The sequence below is a fragment of the Ranitomeya imitator genome, chromosome 9, assembly GCF_032444005.1.
Source record: "Ranitomeya imitator isolate aRanImi1 chromosome 9, aRanImi1.pri, whole genome shotgun sequence".
Lineage (NCBI taxonomy): Eukaryota > Metazoa > Chordata > Amphibia > Anura > Dendrobatidae > Ranitomeya > Ranitomeya imitator.
The window spans coordinates 142659295-142678821 of NC_091290.1; the positions used below are offsets into that span (position 1 = coordinate 142659295).

Consider the following 19527-nt stretch of genomic DNA (forward strand, 5'->3'; position numbering starts at 1 on the left):
CCCTGAAAAACAAAAACATCAAACAGGGCCGGAGCTCAGGAGGAATATTAGTATGGTACAAAGAAGAGCTCCATGAACATATCAGAGCAGTGAAGAGAGGAGACAGCCATATCTGGATAAGAATAAGCCGCTCCATCCTCACATCCGTGGCCGACATCTACCTCTGTGCAGTGTACGTAGCACCTCCAGAGTCTCCATACTTCAACCCAGACAGCTTTGAGACCCTAAAGACTGAAGCTGCCCATTTCCAGACTCTTGGGAACGTTCTCATCTACGGAGACCTCAACGCAAGAACGGGAAGAGAAAGAGACTACCTGACCACTGATGGAAACATCTATATACTTGGAGCAGATACCGACTGTGACAACCCAGTGCACACCGACAGGAACAGCTATGATTGCACAGTTAATAAAAGTGGCAGAACGCTGTTGAACCTATGCCGAAGCCTTGGACTTCGTATCCTCAATGGCCGCACCAAGGGAGACTCACTGGGAAGACATACCCTAAACTCCCATGTGGGCAGCAGTGTGATAGACTATGCCATCACAGATATGGACCCTACAAATATTGGCGCCCTTATAGTCACCCCACAAACACATCTGTCAGACCATAACCAACTGCTCCTATACATCAAATCCACAAAGAAATCACCCTCACAAACCCCGCAAAAGACCGGCCTCTTTAGCCTGCCACCATCCTTCAAATGGTCCAAGATGTCGGCCCCAAAATACAAAGATGCCATCAACAGACCAGAGATCAAGGAGAAGCTCCAATGTTTCCATAATAACGTGTATGAACTCAACCCAGAAGGAGTACACCTAGCGGTAAGAGACCTTAACGACATTCTATGTGCCATGGCAGAAATGTCTGACCTGAAAAGAATCATCAACAAGAGACCGAGTAAACAAAATCCCAACAACTGGTTTGACAAAGAATGCAAGACCATACGGAAGGCCCTAAGAATGGCCTCAAATAAAAAACACAGAGACCCCAATAACCCCACTCTGAGAGAAGCCTACCACACCGTACAACGAAATTACAAAGCCATCCTCAGAAAGAAAAAGCAAAACGACATCTCTACCAAACTCCTCCAACTCCAAGATGCCCTTGAAGACAACAAATTTTGGGAACTGTGGAATCACCTTGGATCCAACCAGAAAAGCAACAGCCTCCACATCCAGAGCGGCAACATCTGGCTCCAGTACTTCAAGGACCTCTACAATGACATCCCAAGTGAAGACCTGAACCTGGCACAAAAAGAGCTTGTGAAAAAACTGAAAGATATGGAGGAAAAGTTCAAAGATTTCCAAAATCCTCTGGATACACCAATCACACTGACAGAAATAACAGAAAGGATCACACAGATAAAAGGTAAAAAAGCCAGTGGTCCAGATGGGATCCTCCCAGAAATGCTGAAATACAGCCCTCCAGACATCCAGGCTGCGATAACAAAACTCTTTAATATTGTACTGCAGGCCGGCTGCTTCCCCAAAAACTGGAACCAAGGCCTCATAACCCCTATACACAAAAATGGGGACAAGTACGACCCAGCAAACTACCGAGGGATATGTGTCAGCAGCAACCTGGGTAAACTCTTCAACTGCATCCTGAACAAGAGGATCCTCACCTTCCTCACCGAGCACAACGTCCTCAGCAAGAGCCAAGCAGGGTTCATGCCAAACCACCGCACCACTGACCACATCTACACTCTGCACAGCCTCATCAAGAGCCACGTCCACAATACAAAGAACGGGAAGATATACGCTTGTTTTGTGGACTTCAAGAAGGCCTTCGACTCAGTGTGGCACCCAGGACTATTCCTAAAATTGCTGGGGAGCGGAATAGGAGGCAAAACATATGATGTCATCCGAAGCTCCTACACAGAGAACAGTTGCAGTGTGAAGGTCAACGGAAGGAGGACAGCCTATTTCCAACAAAGTCGAGGAGTGAGACAGGGCTGCAGCCTCAGTCCAACGCTCTTTAACATCTACATCAACGAGCTGGCAGTGGCCCTAGAGTCCTCCTCAGCACCAGGACTCACCCTCCATGACACCCAGGTGAAATTTCTGCTGTATGCAGATGACCTCGTGCTGTTATCACCAACTGAGAAAGGCCTCCAAGATCATCTGAAAATCCTAGAGACCTTCAGCAGCACATGGGCACTGCCAATCAACGAGAAAAAAACTAATATCATGGTGTTCCAGAAAAGAAAGCAGAAACCCACTGGCAATCCTACCTTTATGATAGACAACCGTCCACTTACTGAAACCAACAGGTACACCTACCTGGGCCTAGAACTCAGCCAGTCAGGGAGCTTCAAGCAAGCCATAGAGTCACTAAAAGACAAGGCATCCAAAGCCTTCTATGCCATCAGAAGGCGTCTGTACCACCTCAAGGCACCAGTAACCGTATGGCTAAAAATTTTTGACTCCATCATTGCCCCAATTCTTCTATACGGTAGTGAGGTCTGGGGCCCAGTCTCATACCCAAACTGGTCAAAGTGGGACGCTGGGCCGACAGAAATATTCCACCTAGAGTTCTGCAAGCATCTTCTCCAAGTCCATCGGATCACATCAAATAGCGCCTGCCGAGCAGAGCTGGGCAGATTCCCACTACACATCGCAATAAAGAAGAAGGCGCTGTCATTCAAGGCTCATCTACAAAGTAGCAGTCCCAGCTCCTACCATCACAAAGCCTTACTACACCAGGAAGCCTCAGGAAGCCTCCCAAGGAAAAGTACCCAAAGCCAGTCTGACCAAGCCATCAACCTCCATGGCCTGACAAAAGGTGAAATCCAGAAAATGGTACACAAAGTCAAAGAGGAATATCTCAGCATCTGGAGGAACGACATAAACAAATCCCAGAAACTGACAATATACCGGAATCTACAGAGGGAGTACAAACTGGCCCCATATCTAGAGAAACTAGAAAACCCCAAAGATCGACAGATCCTGAGCCGGTACAGACTGAGCGCCCACAGCCTACTCATCGAATCCGGGCGGCACCGACAGAACTACAAGCCTCGAGAGAACAGACTCTGCCAGCAGTGCCCCCAGGAGGCCGTGGAGGATGAGGCCCACTTCCTGCTGAGGTGCCCCAAATACTCCGCAGTGAGGGACACTCACTTCAAGAGACTGTCTGATCTCCTCCCAGATTTCACCTCCAAGGAGGAGGAAGAGAAACTGCCGATAATACTGGGGGAAGAGGAAAGTGCAGTGGCCGTAGCAGCGGAATATGTCAGTGCCTGCCACAGACTAAGAGGAGCCTGATATGTCATGGACTCCCGTACCCCAACACTGGACATATCCCTATCCCCCGACTAAAGAGCCCGATATGTCATGGACTCCTATACCCCACCCTGGAAACATCCCCTATCCTCTAAAAGGAATTTGATATTCCCTGGACCTCTATATGACCCCCCTCCCCCACCCCCGTATTTTTACCATATGCTTTGGCAATGCTAACATGTACTTAGTCCTGCCAATAAAGCTCATTTGAATTTGATAGAGATAGATAAGATAGATAGATAATAGATAGATAATGATAGATAATAGATAGATAGATAATAGATAGATAATAGATAGATAATAGATAGATAGATAATAGATAGATAATAGATAGATAGATGATAGATAATAGATAGAGATCGATAGATAAGATAGATAATAGATAGATAATAGATAGATAATAGATAGATAATAGATAGATAATAGATGGATGATAGATAGATAGATAGTAGATAGATAATAGATAGATAGATAGATAGATAATAGATAGATAATAGATAGATAATAGATAGATGATAGATAGATAGATAGATAGATGATAGATAGATAGATAATAGATAGATGATAGATAGATAGATAGATAGATAATAGGTAATAGATAGATAATAGATAGATAATAGATAGATAGATAATAGATAATAGATAGATAATAGATAGATAGATGATAGATAGATAGATGATAGATAGATAGATAATAGATAATAGATAGATGATAGATAGATAGATGATAGATAGATAATAGATAGATGATAGATAGATAGATAATAGATAGATAATAGATAGATAGATAATAGGTAATAGATAGATAATAGATAGATAATAGATAGATAGATAATAGATAGATAGATAATAGATAGATAATAGATAGATAGATAGATGATAGATAGATAGATAGATGATAGATAGATAGATAATAGATAGATGATAGATAGATAGATAGATAATAGATAGATGATAGATAGATAATAGATAGATAATAGATAGATGATAGATGATAGATAGATAGATAATAGATAGATGATAGATAGATAGATAGATAGATAGATAGATAGATAGATAGATAGATAGATAATAGATAGATGATAGATAGATAGATAGATAGATAGATAGATAATAGGTAATAGATAGATAATAGATAGATAATAGATAGATAGATAATAGATAATAGATAGATAGATAGATAGATAGATAGATGATAGATAGATAGATGATAGATAGATAGATAATAGATAGATAGATAGATAGATGATAGATAGATAGATGATAGATAGATAGATAATAGATAGATAGATAATAGATAATAGATAGATAATAGATAGATAGATGATAGATAGATAGATAATAGATAATAGATAGATAATAGATAGATAGATAGATAGATAGATAGATAGATAGATAGATAGATAGATGATAGATAGATAGATGATAGATAGATAGATAATAGATAGATAGATAATAGATAATAGATAGATAATAGATAGATAGATGATAGATAGATAGATAATAGATAGATAGATAATAGATAATAGATGGATAATAGATAGATAGATGATAGATAGATGATAGATAATAGATAGATGATAGATAGATAATAGATAGATGATAGATAGATAATAGATAATAGATAGATAATAGATGATAGATAGATAATAGATAGATAATAGATAGATAGTCTCTATGTGCAGCTGAGTTTTCAGGTTGTGTGATTAATGTCTCCAGTCACTGGCAGGAAGCAGAGATATTGAAGATGAATTAGAAATCGGAATAAATGGAATGCAGATGATGCTTTTATGATCATTTTTGCTTTGTCTGTTCGCTGATGGGAATATCTGGGAATTAGAGGGGGATTAACATCTGGTTCTCATTGCAGACTGTTCGGGTCCAGGGCAACGACATCTCCCACCGGCTGCGGCTCTCCAACGTCAGGAAGCTGGACGAAGGAGTGTACGAGTGCCGGGTGTCGGACTATGGGGACGATGAGACTCAGGAACACAAGGCCCAGGCAATGCTTCGGGTCATTTCTCGCTATTCTCCACCCGACATGCAGGCGGCCGAGGCCGTATCCCACATCCAGAGCAGCGGACCCCGCAGGAATAACCCTGGTAATAGAGCAACTCCAGAGCCTGGAAACAAGCGCCCCAACCCTCCAGGAGGAAGTCTGGCCTCATCCCCGGCCACTGCAGCCTCCTCAGCCTCCCCTGCACCTGGGAAAGCAGCTATTCTGCGGCAGCAGCACGGCAGCGGTGAGTTATCTGCTGATCTGCACTGCCATCTAGTGGATTCTGCTGGGTACTGCGTGAAAAAGTCTATGGCATCTTGATACAGGAAAGATATATATATATACTAGATGGTGGCCCGATTCTAACGTATCGGGTATTCTAGAATATGTAGGTAGTATACAGCACAGGCTACGTACTATATTGCACAGTGACGTAGTGTATAACGCAACCGACGTAGTATCTAACATAGCTATGTAGTATATAGCAGAGCTACGTAGTATATTGCACAGCCACGTAGTATATAACATAGCCACGTAGTATATTGTAGAGGCACGTAGTATATTGCATAGCTACGTCACGTATATTGCCCTGTCACGTAGTATATAACACAGAGCATGTACTATATAACACAGCCACGTTGTATATTGCACAGTCACGTAGTATATAACACAGAGCATGTAGTATATAACACAGCCACGTAGTATATAACAGAGCCACATAGTATATTGCACAGTTGACGTAGTATATAACAGAACCGTCACAGCCACGTAGTATATTGCCCTGTCACGTAGTGTATAACACAGAGCATGTAGTATATAACACAGCCACGTTGTATATTGCACAGTCACGTTATATATTGCCCAGCTACATCGTATATAGCACAGAGATGTAGTATATAACATTGCCTACGCAGTATGTAACACAGCCCACGTAGTATATTGCAATGTGGGCACTATATTCGTGGTTAAAAAAGACTTAAAATAAAAAAATAAACATATACTCCCCTTCCGAGGGCCCCTTGTAGTCCTGTCGCCCGTGTGCGGTGCACTCGGCAGCTTCCGGTCCCAGGGTTGGTATGAGCGCAGGACCTGTGATGACGTCGCAGTCACATCACCATGACGTCATGGCAGGTCCTTCTCACATAGCATCCTTGGCACCAGAACCTGCCGCTTGCACTGCCGAGAACAGCGCGCCACGCCGGAGGGTGAGAATAATGTTTTTTTTATTATTATCATTTCTAACATTAGATCTTTTTAGTATTGATGCTGCATAGGCAACATCAATAGTAAAAAGTTGATCACACAGTGTTAATAGCTGCATTAACGAAGTGCATTACACCGCGGTCCGTTAACACTGGCATTAACCCTGTGTGAGCGCTCAGCGCTGACTGCAGGGCAGAAGAGCAGCGGCCATTTCGCTGCCAGACTATGGCCATCGCCGATTGGTCGTGGCAATGGTCGTGGGCGTTTTGCCACCACCAATCAGCGACTTGGATGTCCATGACAGACAGAGGCCGCGACCAATGAATATCCGTGACAGACAGACAGACAGACGGAAGTGGCCCTTAGACAATTATATAGCAGATATATATATATCTTTGTACCATGTTAGCCAGTAGATAGACAAATATTTAGAATTGAGAGTCCTCAGTGGTTGATGCCTGATCATAGCACAATGGACCTGAAAATACTTGTATTGAAAGTTACCTTCAAATCTCAGCGAGACAGGAGAGTCTGGGAATATAAGCTGATGACGACCTTTGACACTTAGTGCAGGAATGAATGTGTTGCATGGATTTATGTCCTTTTACATCAATTAAGGAATTTTCACTTTAGACCTTATGGGGCATCATAACAGAACCAGACCCCAATCAGAGGAACTGTTCCAATATTTATGGACACAACTGTTTATCACTCTCCCATAATGACAGTTCTGTGCTGTGTTGTGTATAAATATGTGATTCTTCAGATGTTGTATTAGTCTTTGCCTGAAGAAGAGACCTGAGTAGTCTCGAAAGCTTGCAATTTGTTACCATCTTTTCAGTTAGCCATTAAAAGGCTAACTGGCGGTTACATTGATCTGCTATATCATTGGATTTGTTTTATCGCTACTTTTAAAGGAAGAAAGTAAAGTTCCTGTAGCAAAATGTTGGGTCCCCACCTAAATGTGAATCAGTCCAACAGAATCCAGAAATGTTCATTAGGCCGGGATCACACATGCGAGAAACATGTCCGTGTCTCGCATGTGAAATCCAAGCTCTGGCGCCGGCACTCCAGAGCGGAGCGTGCGGCCGCATAGCAACACATGGAGCCGCACGCTCCGCTATGGAGTGCCGGCGCCAGAGCTTGGATTTCACATGCGAGACACGGACATGTTTCTCGCATGGGTGATCCCGGCCTTAAAGAGAAATTATTCCCTATGTATCTATAGTAGAAGCATTTGACATTTCCGTCATCTTGTGCCCATCATAACTGTTGGCGGTACATATATATATATATATACACACACTACGGTTCCAAAGTTTAGGGTCACCCAGACAATTTTGTGTGTTTTCCATGATAACTCATACTTTTATTAATCCAATGAGTTGCCAAATGAATGTAAAATCTAGTCCAGACATTGACAAGGTTCAAAAAAAAAGATTTTTATTTGAAATAATTTTTCCTTCAAACTTTGCTTTGGTCACAGAATGCTCCTTTGCAGCAATTCCAGCATTGCAGACCTTTGGCATTCTAGCAGTTAATTTGCTGCGGTATTCTGGAGAAATTTCACCTTATGCTTCCAGAAGGCCCTCACACAAGTTGGTTTGGCTAGATGGGCACTTTTTGCACCATACGGTCAAGCTGCTCCGACAACAGCTCAATGGGGTTGAGATCCGGTGACAGCGCTGGCCACTCCATTACAGATAGAATACCAGCTGCCGGCTTCTTCCCTAAATAGTTCTTGCATAATTTGGAGGTGTGCTTTGGGTCATTGTCCTGTTGTAGGATGAAATTGGCTCCAATCACGCGCTGTCCACAGGGTATGACATGGTGTTGCAAAATGGAGTGATAGCCTTCCTTATTCCATATCCCTTTTACCTTGTACAAATCTCCCACTTTACCAGCACCAAAGCAACTCCAGCCCATCACATTACCTCCACCATGCTTGACAGATGGCGTCACACTCTTCCAGCATCTTTTCAGTTGTTCTGCGTCTCACAAATCTTCTTCTGTGTCATCCAAACACCTCAAACTTGGATTTGTCCGTCCATAACACTTTTTTCCAATCTTGCTCTGTCCAATGTCCGTGTTCTTTTGCCCGTATTATTTTATTTTATTAGCCAGTCTCAGATATGGCTTTTTCTTTGCCACTCTGTCCTGAAGGCCAGCATCCCGGAGTCACCTCTTTACTGTAGACGTTGACACTGGCGTTTTGCGTGTACTATTTAATGAAGTTGCCAGTTGAGAACCTGTGAGGCGTCGATTTCTCAAGCTACAGACTCTAATGTACTTGTCTTGTTGCTCAGTTTTGCAGCGGGGCCTCCCACTTCTCTTTCTACTCTGGTTAGAGCCTGTTTGTGATCTCCTCTGAAGGGAGTAGTACACACCGTTGTAAGACATCTTCAGTTTCTTGGCAATTTCTCACATGGAATAGCCTTCATTTCTAAGAACAAAAATAGACTGTTGAGTTTCGCATGAAAGTTCTTTTTTTTCTGGCCATTTTGAGAGTTTAATGGAACCAACAAATGTAATGCTCCATATTCTCAACTAGCTCAAAGGAAGGTCAGGTTTATAGGTTCTGTAATCAGCCAAACTGTTTTCAGCTGTGCTAACATACTTGCACAAGGGTTTTCAAGGGTATTCTAACCATCTATTAGCCTTCTTACACAGTTAGCAAACACACAGTACCATAAGAACACTGGAGTGATGGTTGTTGGAAATGGATCTCTATACACCTATGAAGATATTGCATTACAAACCAGATGTTTGCAACTAGAATAGTCATTTACCACATTAACAATGTATAGAGCGTATTTCTGAATCACTTAATGTTAGCTTCATTGGAAAAAAACTGTGCTATTCTATAAAAAAACACAAAAATTCTAAGTGACCCTAAACTTTTGAACGGTAGTGTATATACATATGTACATATACAGTTAGGTCCATATATATTTGGACAGAGACAACATTTTTCTAATTTTGGTTATAGACATTACCACAATTAATTTTAAACAAAACAATTCAGATGCAGTTGAAGTTCAGACTTTCAGCTTTCATTTGAGGGTATCCACATTAAAATTGGATGAAGGGTTTAGGAATTTCAGCTCCTTAACATGTGCCACCCTGTTTTTAAAAGGACCAAAAGTAATTGGACAGCTTCAATAATTTTAAATAAAATGTTCATTTTTAGTACTTGGGTTGAAAACCCTTTGCTGGCAATGACTGCCTGAAGTCTTGAACTCATGGACATCACCAGACGCAGTGTTTCCTCCTTTTTGATGCTCTGCCGGCCTTCACTGCGGTGGTTTTCAGTTGCTGTCTGTTTGTGGGCCTTTCTGTCTGAAGTTTAGTCTTTAACAAGTGAAATGCTGCTCAATTGGGTTGAGATCAGGTGACTGACTTGGCCATTCAAGAATATTCCACTTCTTTGCTTTAATAAACTCCTGGGTTGCTTTGGCTTTATGTTTTGGGTCATTGTCCATCTGTAGTATGAAACGACGACCAATCAGTTTTGTGCATTTGGCTGGATCTGAGCACAAAATATGTCTCTGAATACCTCAGACTTCATTCCGCTGCTTCGGTCCTGTGTCACATCATCAATAAACACTAGTGACCCAGTGCCACTGGCAGCCATGGATGCCCAAGCCATCACACTGCCTCCGCCGGGTCTTACAGATGATGTGGTATGCTTTGGATAATGAGCTGGACCACGCCTTCGCCATACTTTTCTCTTTCCATCATTCTGGTAGAGGTTGATGTTGGTTTCATCTGTCCAAAGAATGTTCTTCTAGAACTGTGCTGGCTTTTTTAGATGTTTTTTAGCCTTTTTATTCTTGATGCTTATGAGTGGCTGCACCGTGCAGTGAACCCTCTGTATTTACTTTCATGCAGTCTTCTCTTTATGGTAGATTTGGATATTGATACGCCGACCTCCTGGAGAGTGTTGGTCACTTGGTCGGCTGTTGTGAAGGGGTTTCTCTTCACCATGGAGATTATTCTGCGATCATCCACCACTGTTGTCTTCCGTGGGCCCCCAGGTCTTTTTGCATTGATGAGTTCACCAGTGCTTTCTTTCCTTCTCAGGATGTACCAAACTGTAGATTTTGCCACTCCTAATATTGTAGCAATTTCTCGGATGGTTTTTTTCTGTTTTCGCAGCTTAAGGATGGCTTGTTTCACCTGCATGGAGAGCTCCTTTGACCGCATGTTTACTTCACAGCAAAACCTTCCAAATGCAGCACCACTCCTCAAATCAACTCCAGGCCTTTTATCTGCTTAATTGAGAATGACATAACGAAGGGATTGTCCACACCTGTCCATGAAATAGCCTTGGAGTCAATTGTCCAATTACTTTTGGTCCCTTTAAAAACAGGGTGGCACATGTTAAGGAGCTGAAACTCCTAAACCCTTCATCCAATTTTACTGTGGATACCCTCAAATTAAAGCTGAAAGTCTGAACTTCAACTGCATCTGAATTGTTTTGTTTAAAATTCATTGTGGTAATGTTTATAACCAAAATTAGCAAAATGTTGTCTCTGTCCAAATATATATGGACCTAACTGTATATATACCACTACTCATGGCTGGCCGTATTCTCAGAGCGCTGCCATCACTTTTCACATTTCTTCCTTTCTTCTGAAGGTGACAAATGTTGTCAGGCGGCCACCACAGCTCAATGGTAAAGGAGACTTCTAGGAGGCTTGCTAGATGAGACAAGTGGAGAGGACTCCCAACGTTTAATATTAGGTGATATATGTAGTAGGTAATCTGCCACTGCCTACAATTAAAGGAATAACGTCAATTTTCTACAGCAAAAATACATAATACTATCATATAGGGCCCACTTAACACTCCAAATCAAACACTGCCACATAGTGCCTATATAATGTCACCATACAGTTTACCAAATACTGCCATATAGTTCCTATACAATACCAACATACAATGTCTACCAAGCACTGCCATATAGTTTCTATACAATACCACCATAAGTTGTGTACAAAATATTTCCATATAGCGCCTATACAATACCACCATATTGTGTCTACCAAATACTGCCATATAGCGTCTATACAATACCACCATACTGAGTCTACCAAATACTGCCATATGGTGCCTATACAATACCACCATACTGTATCTACTAAATACTGCCATATAGTGCCTGTATAATACCACCATACTGTGTCTACTGAATAATGCCATATAGTGCCTATACGATACTACCATACTGTATCTACCAAATACTGCCATATAGTGCCTGTATAATACCACCATACTGTATCTACTAAATACTGCCATATAGTGCCTGTATAATACCACCATACTGTGTCTACTGAATAATGCTATATAGCGCCTATACAATACCACCATACTGTGTCTAGCAAATACTGCCATATAACGCCTATACAATATCACCATACTGTGTCTACCAAATACTGCCATAAGGTGCCTATACAATACCACCCTACTGTGTCTACCAAATACTGCCATATGGTGCCTATACAATACCACCCTACTGTGTCTACCAAATACTGCCATAAGGTGCCTATACAATACCACCCTACTGTGTCTACCAAATACTGCCATAAGGTGCCTATACAATACCACCCTACTGTGTCTACCAAATACTGCCATATGGTGCCTATACAATACCACCCTACTGTGTCTACCAAATACTGCCATATGGTGCCTATACAATACCACCCTACTGTGTCTACCAAATACTGCCATAAGGTGCCTATAATATACCACCCTACTGTGTCTACCAAATACTGCCATATGGTGCCTATACAATACCACCCTACTGTGTCTACCCAATACTGCCATATGGTGTCTATACAATACCACCAAACTGTGTCTACCAAATACTTCCATATAGCGCCTATACAATACCACCATACTGTGTCTACCAAATACTGCCATAAGGTGCCTATACAATACCACCATACAGTGTCTACCAAATACTGCCATATAGCGCCTATACAATACCACCATACTGTGTATACCAAATACTGCCATATGGTGCCTATACTATACCACCATACAGTGTCTACCAAATACTGCCATATAGTGCCTGTATAATACCACCATCCTGTGTCTACCAAATAAAGCCAAATAGTGCCTATGCAATACTACCACACAATGTCTACCAAATACTGCCATACAGTGGTTACACTATGTATAGTGTCTGCCAAATACCATCACATAGCACTCTCTCCATATCGCCATACACTATGAAACATCACCACAGATTACAGGATTAATACCTCCATACAGCGTCTACATGATACCACCATATAGTGCTCACTTAAATTTACCAAACAGTGCCTACAAAAACTGCCATATAGTGCTCACTATATAACACTGCTATACTGTGGTCACATCGTACTAAATATCCCCAGCAGTGGGTACCATACTGGCTGATACTCTCCAGGGAGGGATGTAGTGCGTCTCCCCTGCAGGTCCCCTTTAATGGCCTCCTCAGTACAGTAGCGTAGCGGTAAGGAGTGTGTAGAGGGCTCTCTGCCAGTGGAGATCAGACGACCGCAGCTCTGAGCAACTGCGGAAAAAGTCACTTTTTGTCTATTTAAATTTTAAATATCCACTGATGTGCTGGAACAGTCGCCCTGGAGGCCCCCGGCGGAGCACAAAGTGCAGCCAGACAGTATTTAAAATTAATAATTAATACCGCAAACAGTGTCGTTAGCCTATCCGCTCTCCTCGGGAGTCCCAGCAGCCGGAGGTGGTGAGATGAAAGCAGCACTGGCTCTGGAGTCCATTCAATGAGATCAGCCGCTGCGGCTCGGACCGAGAGCCCTGATGGGAGGATTTAAAGAGGAAACTCCCAATAACACATTCTTTAATGGAATGCATCTGAATGTGCGTGTACAACTTTATGTGAAGTGTGTTTGTTTCTTATGTGAATTAGGTTATTAGGTTCCTTATTTTTATCCTTTCCAATTGTATAAAACCACAACTCCAGGCATGCCCTGACAACTGGGGTTTTCTGGTTCCACGGGGTCTTAGAATCCTAGAATGTTAAGAGTTGGCAGGGACCTACAGGGTCATCGTGTCCAACCCCCTGCTCAAAGAAGGATTCACTAAACCATCTCAGACAGATGTCTGTCCAGCCTCTGAAGACTTCCATTGGAGGAGAACTCACCACCTCCCATAGCAGCCTGTCCCACTCATTGATCACCCTCACTGTCAAAAAGTTTTTCTAATATCTAATCTGTATCTTCTCCTTTTCAGTTTCATTCCATTGCTTCTCGTGTTTCCATGTGCAAATTAGAATAATGATGATGATCCCTCTACACTGTGACAGGCCTTCAGATATTTGTAGACCACTATTAAGTCTCCTCTCAGTCTTCTTTTTTGCAAGCTAAACATTCCCAGATCCTTTAACCGTTCCTCCTAGGACATAGTTTGCAGTCCGCTCACCATCCTGGAAGCTCTTCTCTGACCTTGCTCCAGTTTTTCAATGTCTTTTTAAAAATGTGGCCAGAACTGGACACAGTATTACAGATGAGGCCTGACCAAGGAGGAGAAGAGGGGGGTAATTACTTCACATGATCTAGACTGTATGCTTCTGTCACGCTGTAAGTGGCATTAAAGGGGCAGGATGGCGTACTGGGACCCGCACCTGTCCCTAACACTTTAATGGGGCCCTGGCTTTCCCTTATCTCAGGGGTACCTATGATGGTTAGGAGGCCTGAGCCGCCAGAGTATCCCTGTCTCCTGTGCAGGCCCTATCAGTGGCCCCCTCTCCCCCCAAAGGAGGTGGACTGCACCAGTGTAATAATACAACAAATAACAGGGTATACAAACAAGGTAACTAAAAGTCTCAAACTCACCAAATGCTCACACAACCACAGAGGAAACACAGAGAAGGGAAGAGAAGGAATAAACTAGGAAGGAAAACAGGTTAAACATGCAACCAAAACCGCAGACACCAATCTCTGTAAATAAACCTCCAACACCAACACTACGCTCCTTCAACCTCCAAGCCAGGCAGTAGAACTGATCACTGACAATAGCTGAAGTCAGGACTGGGTCTATATAGAGGATCAGATTACAAAAATCCACTTCAGCTGAGAGAGACCCAGCTCTCAGCAACTCCGCAATAAGGTTAACTCCTGCACTGCTGGCACAAAGCAGCCAGGTCAGAATATAGGTGAAGAGCTTCTGTTCACTGTGTGTGAATGAGGCCCTGAGCGCTGCGGTTCTCTGGAACCTCTCTGTCGCGGTAGCCCCATGACAGCTTCTCTTAATACATCCTAGACCTGTATTTGCCTTTTTTGCTGCTGCATCGCACGTTTGGCTCATGTGCAGTCTGTGATCTATTAGTTTACCCAAGTATTTTTCACACGTGCTGTTGCTTAGTTCTATTCCTCCCATTCTGTTGGATGTGCGACCGTTTATTACCACTCTGAGGATGATCACTGAGCCAGTCTTGCTTTAGTCCACTGGTCCCCAATGTGTAGCTTTTCAAGTTGCAAAACCACAACTCTCATCATGTCCGAAGATAAGAGGCGCTATGGATCTTGTATTAAATCACTAATTTGCTGCTGTCCAGCTTAAAAAAAAAAAAAAACTACAAATTTGGTCTCATGCTGAAAGATAATCAAATTAGTAATCCCTGGCAGTAGGACGCTCAAACAATGCAAAATGTATACTAAGAAAACAGTTCAGAAAAGATGTATAGCATCCAATAGGATTAAAGTAGAAAAACTGTTCTACGCGGAAATATCAAAAGCATATAGACACAAGTGTATAATGAACAATAGAAATAGGACAACTTTATTAAATACCGTAAAAAATGTGAATCATAGAAAAGTAGCCAATGGTGCTGATGAGCCAAAAAATGAAAGTGGCACCACCGAAAAAGCAGGCAAGACTAAATTGTATAAATAATGGAGAATTATACGATACAGAGCATAAACAGGTAAGTATAACAAATCCGAATATTCAATACGGGAACACTATTATAGCTCATATTATGTCAAATCATTTGAAACATACAGAGTGCCCATTGTTATGAAAGGCAATTCAGAATCACAATGGACATGGAGGTCAGAGCACATACAGTGAACTGACAATAACCCAAAATAATAGAACGAGCTCTGAGACGTGGGAACTCTGCAGACCGCAATCCCTAAGCCTATCAAACCACATTAGAGGTAGCCGTGGAGCGCTCCTGACCAGAACCTAGGCGCCTCGTCACAGCCTGAGAAACTAGCTAATCCTGAAGATAGAAAAATAAGCCTACCTTGCCTCAGAGAAATTCCCCAAAGGAAAAGGCAGCCCCCCACATATAATGACTGTGAGTAAGATGAAAACACAAACATAGAGATGAAACAGATTTAGCAAAGTGAGGCCCGACTAGCTGAACAGAACAAGGATAGGGAAGATAACTTTGCGGTCAGCACAAAAACCTATAAAAAAAAAACCACGCAGAGGGGACAAAAAGACCCTCCGCACCGACTAACGGTACGGAGGTGGTCCCTCTGCATCTCAGAGCTTCCAGCAGGCGAGAAAAACCAATAAAGCAAGCTGGACAGAAAAATAGCAACAAAATAACATAAGCAAAAACTTAGCTTTGCAGAGCAGCAGGCCACAGGAATGATCCAGGGAAAAAACAAGTCCCACACTGAAACATTGACAGGAAGCATAGATCAAAGCATCAGGTGGAGTTAAGTAGAGAAGAAGCCAACGAGCTCACCAGATCACCTGAGGGAGGAAACTCAGAAGCTGCAGTACCACTTTCCTCCACAAACGGAAGATCCCAGAGAGAATCAGCCGAAGTACCACTTGTGACCACAGGAGTGAACTCTGCCACAGAATTCACAACAGTACCCCCCCCTTGAGGAGGGGTCACCGAACCCTCACCAGAGCCCCCAGGCCGACCAGGATGAGCCACATGAAAGGCACGAACAAGATCGGGAGCATGGACATCAGAGGCAAAAACCCAGGAATTATCCTCCTGAGCATAACCCTTCCATTTAACCAGATACTGGAGTTTCCGTCTTGAAACACGAGAATCCAAAATCTTCTCCACAATATACTCCAACTCCCCCTCCACCAAAACCGGGGCAGGAGGCTCAACAGATGGAACCATAGGTGCCACGTATCTCCGCAACAATGACCTATGGAATACGTTATGTATGGAAAAAGAATCTGGAAGAGTCAGACGAAAAGACACAGGATTAAGAACCTCAGAAATCCTATACGGACCAATAAAACGAGGTTTAAACTTAGGAGAGGAAACCTTCATAGGAATATGACGAGAAGATAACCAAACCAGATCCCCAACACGAAGTCGGGGACCCACACGGCGTCTGCGATTAGCGAAAAGTTGAGCCTTCTCCTGGGACAAGGTCAAATTGTCCACTACCTGAGTCCAAATCTGCTGCAATCTGTCCACCACAGTATCCACACCAGGACAGTCCGAAGACTCAACCTGTCCAGAAGAGAAACGAGGATGGAACCCAGAATTGCAGAAAAACGGTGAAACCAAGGTAGCCGAGCTGGCCCGATTATTAAGGGCGAACTCAGCCAAAGGCAAAAAGGACACCCAGTCATCCTGATCAGCAGAAACAAAGCACCTCAGATATGTTTCCAAGGTCTGATTGGTTCGCTCGGTCTGGCCATTAGTCTGAGGATGGAAAGCCGAGGAAAAAGACAAGTCAATGCCCATCCTACCACAAAAGGCTCGCCAAAACCTCGAAACAAACTGGGAACCTCTGTCAGAAACAATATTCTCTGGAATGCCATGCAAACGAACCACATGCTGGAAGAACAAAGGCACCAAATCAGAGGAGGAAGGCAATTTAGACAAGGGTACCAGATGGACCATCTTAGAAAAGCGATCACAGACCACCCAAATTACTTGACATCTTTTGAGAAACGGGAAGGTCAGAAATAAAATCCATAGAGATATGTGTCCAAGGCCTCTTCGGGACCGGCAAGGGCAAAAGCAACCCACTAGTACGAGAAGAGCAGGGCTTAGCCCGAGCACAAATCCCACAGGACTGCACAAAAGCACGCACATCCCGCGACAGAGAGGGCCACCAAAAGGATCTAGCCACTAACTCTCTGGTACCAAAGCTTCCAGGATGACCAGCCAAAACCGAACAATGAAGTTCAGAGATAACTCTATTCGTCCACCTATCAGGGACAAACAGTTTCTCCGCTGGGCAACGATCAGGTTTATTAGCCTGAAATTTTTGCAGCACCCGCCGCAAATCAGGGGAGATGGCAGACACAATTACTCCTTCCTTGAGGATACCCGCCGGCTCAGATAAACCCGGAGAGTTGGGTACAAAACTCCTAGACAGAGCATCCGCCTTCACATTTTTAGAGCCCGGAAGGTACGAAATCACAAAGTCAAAACGGGCAAAAAACAACGACCAACGAGCTTGTCTAGGATTCAAGCGCTTGGCAGACTCGAGATAAGTCAAGTTCTTATGATCAGTCAATACCACCACGCGATGCTTAGCTCCTTCAAGCCAATGACGCCACTCCTCGAATGCCCACTTCATGGCCAGCAACTCTCGGTTGTCCACATCATAATTACGCTCAGCAGGCGAAAACTTCCTGGAAAAGAAAGCGCATGGTTTCATCACTGAGCAACCAGAACCTCTCTGCGACAAAACAGCCCCTGCTCCAATCTCAGAAGCATCAACCTCGACCTGGAACGGAAGAGAAACATCTGGTTGACACAACACAGGGGCAGAAGAAAAACGACGCTTCAACTCTTGAAAAGCTTCCACAGCAGCAGAAGACCAATTGACCACATCAGCACCCTTCTTGGTCAAATCGGTCAATGGTTTAGCAACACTAGAAAAATTGCAGATGAAGCGACGATAAAAATTAGCAAAGCCCAGGAACTTTTGCAGACTTTTCAGAGATGTCGGCTGAGTCCAATCATGGATGGCTTGGACCTTAACAGGATCCATCTCGATAGTAGAAGGGGAAAAGATGAACCCCAAAAATGAAACCTTCTGCACACCAAAGAGACACTTTGATCCCTTCACAAACAAAGAATTAGCACGCAGGACCTGAAAAACCGTTCTGACCTGCTTCATATGAGACTCCCAATCATCCGAGAAGATCAAAATGTCATCCAAGTACACAATCAGGAATTTATCCAGGTACTCTCGGAAGATGTCATGCATAAAGGACTGAAACACTGATGGAGCATTGGCAAGTCCGAACGGCATCACGAGATACTCTAAATGACCCTCGGGCGTATTAAATGCAGTTTTCCATTCATCACCTTGCTTAATTCGCACCAGATTATACGCACCACGAAGATCTATCTTTGTGAACCAACTAGCCCCCTTAATCCGAGCAAACAGATCAGATAACAATGGCAAGGGGTACTGAAATTTAACCGTGATCTTATTAAGAAGGCGGTAATCTATACAAGGTCTCAGCGAACCATCCTTCTTGGCTACAAAAAAGAACCCTGCTCCTAATGGCGACGATGACGGGCGAATATGCCCCTTCTCCAGGGATTCCTTCACATAACTGCGCATAGCGGTGTGCTCAGGCACGGACAAATTAAACAATCGACCTTTTGGGAATTTACTACCAGGAATCAAATTGATAGCACAATCACAATCCCTATGCGGAGGTAGGGTATTGGACTTGGGCTCATCAAATACATCCCGGTAATCAGACAAGAACTCTGGGACCTCAGAAGGAGTGGATGACGAAATTGACAGAAATGGAACATCACCATGTACCCCCTGACAACCCCAGCTGGACACCGACATGGATTTCCAATCTAATACTGGATTATGGGCTTGTAGCCATGGCAACCCCAACACGACCACATCATGCAGATTATGCAACACCAGAAAGCGAATAACCTCCTGATGTGCAGGAGCCATGCACATGGTCAGCTGAGTCCAGTATTGAGGCTTATTCTTGGCCAAAGGCGTAGCATCAATTCCTCTCAATGGAATAGGACACTGCAAGGGCTCCAAGAAAAACCCACAACGCTTAGCATATTCCAAGTCCATCAAATTC

General features: G+C 43.2%; 1 protein-coding gene across 1 annotated transcript in view; it reads left to right on the forward strand.

Moving 5' to 3' along the window:
- VSTM2B (V-set and transmembrane domain containing 2B) overlaps positions 1-19527 on the forward strand; it is a 91269-nt gene that overhangs the window by 20611 nt on the left and 51131 nt on the right. Inside the window, exon 6 of the mRNA XM_069739290.1 lies at positions 5158-5530. Within this exon, the coding sequence (XP_069595391.1) occupies positions 5158-5530 (373 nt within the window). The remainder of the gene's footprint in view (positions 1-5157; positions 5531-19527) is intronic.